Here is a 6,910-nt window from a genome sequence, read left to right as displayed (position 1 = left end):
GTGCCCAAAACTCTATGTCGTTAAGATGAATGTTGCGTCGACGGTCATGCTGCAGCAAGGGACTCGGCAGAACGTGGAACGCAATAGACGAAAACGGCAACAGCGGACCTGTCTCTTTCGGGAGAAAAACGCCGCCTGGAGGAAACGGACTGCGAGGAGATGGAACAGATGGCACAAACACGCAAGAAACACGTAAGTTCTATCAGAAGCTCAAGGCATCCCGCAACGGCTTCGTGCCGCGAGCCGTGATGTGCAGGATGAAGAATGAGAGCATTTTGACGGACGAGCGTGAGGCGATCGGAAGGTAGAGGCAGCACTTCGTAGAGCATCTGAATGGCGCTGAGAGCACAGACAATGAAGGACGGGACAACGGAGGAAATGCCTTCGTCAGTACTGTGGGCGATGGAAACCAACCAGCCCCCACTTTGAGGGAGGTTAAGGGTGCCATACAGTAGCTCAAGAATAAAGCTGCTGTTAAGGATGATATCGGAAGTGAACTCATGAAGATGGTCCCGAAGAGAATGGCCATTTGTCTACATGGGCTGATAGGCACAATCTGGAAAACAGAACAGCTACCGGAGGAGTGGAAGGAAGGGGTAATATGCCCTAGATTGTGAGAATTTCCGAGCGAACACCATTCTAAATGCGTCCTACAAAGTATTATCCCAGCTCATCTTCCGTCGTCTGTCACCTGTAGTAAGGAGTTTGTGGGAAGTTATCAAGCCGGCTTCGTTGACGGCCGATCGACAACGGACCATATCTGGACTGTACGACAAAAATGTCCTCCAAAAATGTCGTGAATACCAGCTCCCAACGCATTACCTTTTCATCGATTCCAAGGCGGCATACAACAGTACCGACCGCGTAGCGCTATGGAAAATCATGAACGAGAATACCTTTCCCGGGAAGCTCACGTGACTGATAAGAGCGACGATGGAAGGTGTGCAAAATTGTGTGAAGCTTTCAGGCGAACACTCCAGAACGTTTGGATTCCGCTTGGGACTACGACAAGGTGATGGACTTTCATGCCTGTTGTTCAATATTGCTCTAGAAGGTGTCATGTGAAGAGCCGGCCTTAACAGCCGGGATACGATTTTTACGAGATCCAGTTGATTTGTTTGCTTCGCGGATGATATGGCAATTGTTTCGAGTTTTCTACTTTGGATCCTTGCTGACGGCTGACAAGAACGTTAGTCGTGAAATACGAAGGGGCATCATCAGCGGAAGTCAGGCCTACTATGGCCTCCACAAGAAGCTGCGGTCAAAAAAGATTCACACACGCACCAAATGTACCACGTACAAAACGCTCATAAGTCCTGTAGTCCTCTATGGGCATGAAACGTGGACGCTGCTTGAGGAGGCCTTGTAAGCACTTAGAGCCTTCGACCGTCGGGTGCTTAGGACGATCTTTGGCGGTGTGTGGCGGCAAAGGATGAATCACGAGCTCGTTCAACTCTACGTCAACCCCAGTATCCAGAAGGTGGTCAAAGCCGAAAGGATACGATGGGCAGGGCATGTTGCAAGAATGCCAGACAGCAACCCTGCAAATTGGTGTTCGGTTTAGATGCGGTTGGTATAAGAAGACGTGGAGTGCAGCGAACTATGTGGGCGGTTCAAGTGCGTTTAGATTTGGCGAGCGTGGGGCAGAACTGAGGATGGCGTGATGCGGCCACGAACCGAGTATTGTGGCATGAAATTGTTGAATTAGTGTTATCTGTTTAGATGTTAACCATATAAATGAAAAAGAAACGGTATATCAACCGGGGCCTTCCTTAGCCAAGTGGTTAGAGTCCGCGGCTACTAAGCTAAGCCATGCTGAAGGTGTCTGGGTTCGATTCCCGGTTAGTCCAGGGTCTTTTCGTAATGGAAATTTCCTAGACTTCCCTGGGCATATAGTATCATCGTACCTGCCACACGATATACAAATGCGAAAATGGCAATTTTGGCAAAGAAAGCTCTCAGTTAATAACTGTGGAAGTGCTCATAAGAACACTTAGCTGAGTAGCTGGCTCTGTCCAAGTGGGGACGTTAATGCCAAGAAGAAGAAGATATCAACCGTTAAACAGTTTTGCAGTGCCTACTAGCATCATAAGACATTTTCAAATGCTTATAGGCACTGTGACCTTGAAGCCCTGTAATAATCCGTATATGAGTATATAACGCTATGTTACAGGGTTTGTAATCTCTGTGTATATACCGATTGCGACGACTGTCAATGCTTATAAACGGCTTAATATTATGATGTTTGTATCTAATAGAGCATAACAGATTTCAACCAAAATCAGAACCGTTATGAATGATTATGAAATTTGGGAACAAATTTTCCGATTCATAGATTACATGATTGTATGGCTGTTGTATTAAATTGTTGAAAAGAAATTAATGCGTGAGTAGAGAAAATACTAGTGAAAAGCCTTTGCTCAATATAGTTCCTGATAATAAAGTTGGTTTGGGACAGGAAGAACTTAAGCTCTTTGAAATTCAGCTTTAAAACTCATCACAAATATATGTTAGCTGTAGTTCAGCTTGGTTTGTAATTTCTGCCAAACTTCATTCGGCCAAATGACCCGGAACCGTAGTATAAGACTTATTGGTGATGCTAAAAGCTGCTGACAAAACAGCTCAATCAATTGAAATAGTTTATGCTGACAGCGCAATCTAGTGGGATAAATCTGCAAAATAGATCACTGGGCGTAATAAGAAACGGTGCTAAAAATAAGCTGTACACAGTTTTTTTTTAATTGCTATTACTCTAAAACTAGTCATACGATTTGAAATTTTTTAAAGCTGCGATCCAATAAATAAAAATATTCTACAAGGTTGTAATTAGAAATAAAGAGGTTGTAATTGGAAATAAGGGGTGTGTGGTACTATGCCTTCCAAAAAAAAAACAGCGTACCAATGAATGGTTCAGACTGCTCATATTAGCAATCAGACAAAAATATTTTAATTATATTTCACTTGGAAACATTTAAGGCCAGCATTGCAGGGAATTATATCAAGAAGAGTCGTAGAAAGGCAAATGGACAATGGGAAAAACTGTGTTAATGAGTTCCCATAGAAAAAGGAACACTCATAATTTATTTTACCCCAATTCTACGGATAAACCTTTTTCAACCACTCTTTTTAATGCATTCGAATCTTCGGAACAGAATATCAATAGAGGAACAAAATTCAATGCGATGCTTTTTTTTGACATAAATGTACTTATAGAAGTTATATTAACATGTTTGAATTTAGAGATGAACCAGCCACGAGCTGCAAATCTCCCTAATAAAGCTAATAATAATTTTTGATTACACTCAAAATTGTTTATACTTGAAAAATACTATGAATAATCCCATTTTTCAAATTGCCTGGCTGTAAATCCAATGTGATAATATCAATTTGAATTGATTGTGGAAGTCAAGTGAGCATATTTGAGCAGAAAAACTATATCACCTAAGCACAAACGAAAAAACTTATTTTATTAGCCTAGTTGCCTGTAAATCAAAATTTAAAGCAGTGACATCAAGTTTTTTCGACAATAAGTTCGTCATAAGCAAGTAAGTGAACATGTTTGAGAAACAGAAATTTCAGATTACACTCAAAAATTATATTACTTAAAAACCATGAAAATCAGTAATTGATCCTGTATGCATTCAAATCAAATTCTTAAGCGATGATATGTAGTTTTTTTTTTAATATCCACTGATAGTTGTTAAAACATCCACTGGTATGTCGAAAATTTGATAAATGGTAATTAAAATGTTCAAGCTATTGTTTTTAAAATGTCAAAACCTACACATCATCGCTTTAGATTTTGATTTCTGGTTGAGGTTCAAAATTGAGATTTTCATAGTAAAATGATTTTTGAGTGTAATTTGAAAATTCTATTTTTCCTCAAACTTATTCACTTAACTACTATAAGGAAATTTGTGTCGAAAAGAGCTTAATGTCATCGCTTTGAATGTTGATTTACAGACAAACAGGGTTATGAAAAAGGAGTTTTCAAAGTTTCTACGGTGAAATAAATTTTGAGTGGTATCAAATATATATGTTATTTTCGGTATTTCTCAAACATGTTTACTTAACTTGTACAATCAATCGGATGTTGAAAAACAACACATCTGTGCGTACTTTTCTTACAAGCAAAAATGTTCATTTAACAGGATTTAAATTAATTTTCAGTGCATTCAAAACATTGTATCACTTCTCAAACTTTACTTCTAAAACCAACACGCAGTATGACTGTTTCCTAGTTTTGTTACGTAAATAATAAATACAACATAGCTATTTTTATAAAATGAACACTTTTCATTTGGGAGTCATGGATAAGCGAATGTGAGAACAACCCTACCATTCAGGTTTTCAAAATCTTGCACTCAACAACTTGTGAGCAAGCTTACGTGCAAGCCAAGCGATTCTTTTGCCACTCACCGTCAGATGGTGCGTCATGTTTTATCTTATCACCTTCCTACACCAAAGATAAGTTAATCTTCGATCAAATGTAGAATCATACGAATGCAGCAAATTATCGCTCTCAGTATAGATTTAGTAGATTGAGGTTCAAGAAATGGAACGATATGAGGAGGACATATATCGTTTGAACTTAAGAATCAAAGAGCTGATATCCAGAAACGATTTGCGTGAGTTGTGAACTAACTTAGATTAAAATATGGTCGATAAACAATGTTACTTTCAGTGGAATCCCAAAACGAACAGCTAGCCATCGAAAACCAAGCATTGTTGGTGGAAAATGTTCACCTAAAAGCAGAAACCAGTAGTCTATCTCAGAGCAATGTGCAGTACAAGATGCAACTTGAGAAGGAAATCGCCCAACGGGAACAGCTGTACGAGGCCAATCAAAGGCACAAAACACGCTATCGGGCGCTGTTGGATCGCTTCACCGAGCAAAGCGAGAAGGTGAAAATGCTGGAACACAGCCTTCGGTCGGCGGCGTCCACCAAGAGGATCAATCACGTGCCGGTGGAAATAATTGGTATGAATAACTGCGGAGGACAGAATTACCTTTTCATAAGGGATGGTATACAAATTATGTCACGTTAAATTTGAACCTTTTCTTCCTCCTACTACCTTGCCATGTCTTTATATGAGGCTTCCGAATATTTTGAAAGGCTTGTCACGCTACGTACCCCTTCCTCTTGAAGCATGACAGATTTTTTCGTAATCCCTAAAGAGAAAATGTAGAACGGCTGAAATGCTAACTGGCTAACTGAACAAGTGAAACAAATAATTGATGCAATGTTGAAATCCACCACTATGACTGAAACAGTTCAAGTTGGGGTAAAGTTAACTAATCAAATTGTTATTGGATTACGTTTTTTCTAAGGGATCCAAATATTTTTTTAATATTTTTAATGTTTGCTCGTTCTTTGAATGGTAAAGAGGACGAACTGCTTAGCCAATAACAGCAGTTATCACTAAGACTTACTTGCAAACTGGATCAAACTCAAAAGAGATCCAAAATGTTTGGTTGGTTGAAACACAGCTTGGTAAATATACTTTCATAGTTGCCTATTTGCCTTTTCAATGCTCAAGTTAATTTGCTCCAAACTGACTCGCAATAAGTCAAAATATTTTGTCATTGGTGACTTTAATGGCAAACATCGGTCATGGAATAATTCTCAAAGAATTTCCAACGGCAGAATTTTATTTGATTAGCGCTCTTCAGGACATTTCTCAATTCAATACCCTGATAGCCTCACATGCTTTTCCTCTTTTAGAAACGATTGATTTGGTCTTAACCGACTCTAGTCATCTTTGTAGACAACTGATCACTCATGCTGATTTTGTTTATTCTGATCACGTCCCTGTTACATTTCAAATATCCCATGAAGCGATTCTCAATCATATCAGCCCCACTTTCAATTATTTTCGAGCCGACTGGAATATATATTGACTCTAATCTTGATGTTACAAACAAAACTTGATATTGACAATGCTTTTGAAACTTTAACAAATTCCATTGTTGAAGCCAGGAGCATTGCAATTCCAAAATGTGCAGTAAAATTTGAATCCGTAAAACGATGATCTTAAACTCTTGATCCGTTTTATAAAAAGTGAGGAGAAGGCAATTTCAACTCACTCGCGATCCTGCTATAAAAATTATATGGCAGGATTTGCAGAAAGAAATTAAAAAGCGAATTTCACTATTAAGAAACAAAAATTTTGAAAATAAAATTTTTCAATTGAATCCTGAATCTAAGCCCTTTGAAAATCGTCTAAAATTAAAAAAAAAAAACTCGAAAGACAATACCTGAATTGAAAGAGCAAAACAAATTATTACTAACCAATTGCAAAAAAGCTCAAAAACTTGAAATGCAGTATAAAAGCGTGCACAATTTCAATTTAGGACTTACTAGTCCAATTGAAAATCTAGTTACTCAGGACTTCGACAATATTCTCAATCAAAAGAACGTTTTCGAAAACTCCTGGGAGACTAATTTGGAAGAAGTGAGAACTATTATTAAAAAATTCAAAAATATGAAAGCTCTTGGCGATGATGGAATTTTCTACATCCTCATCAAGAAACTTCCAGAAAGTAGCTTATCATTTTTAGTTGATATATTCAACAAATGTTTTCAATTAGCATATTTTCCTGACAAATGGAAAAATGCTAAGGTTGTTCTAATTTTAAAATCAACAATAATCCTGCAGAAGCTTATAGCTATCGTCCAATCAGTTTACTTTCCTCCAACAGTAAACTTATTGAAAAGGTCATTTTGAACAGAATGATGCTCCACATCAACGAAAATTCAATTTTTGACAATGAACAGTTCAGATTTGATCCGTTCCAGCAAATCTGAAGGCTATTCCACTAGTCTTACTCTTATAGACATAGAAAAAGCATTCGACAGTGTTTGGCATGAAGGTTTGATTGTAAAATTAAAAAAACTTGAATTTTCCA

General features: G+C 38.2%; 1 protein-coding gene across 1 annotated transcript; it reads left to right on the top strand.

The window, feature by feature from the left end:
- Positions 1-4,481: 4,481 nt before the first annotated feature.
- LOC110680444 lies at positions 4,482-5,039 on the top strand (the record flags this gene model as incomplete). The annotated part of the gene is made up of 2 exons (XM_021856238.1): positions 4,482-4,628; positions 4,685-5,039. Coding segments are annotated over exons 1-2 (428 nt in total), but the record flags the coding sequence as incomplete, so codon positions are not given.
- Between the last annotated feature and the right edge of the window lie 1,871 nt (positions 5,040-6,910).

Source organism: Aedes aegypti, unplaced genomic scaffold (genome assembly GCF_002204515.2).
Source record: "Aedes aegypti strain LVP_AGWG unplaced genomic scaffold, AaegL5.0 Primary Assembly AGWG_AaegL5_hic_scaff_1400_PBJ_arrow, whole genome shotgun sequence".
NCBI classification, from domain to species: domain Eukaryota; kingdom Metazoa; phylum Arthropoda; class Insecta; order Diptera; family Culicidae; genus Aedes; species Aedes aegypti.
Note: the sequence above shows the minus strand (reverse complement) of the source record. Positions and strands in the feature narration are given on the sequence as shown.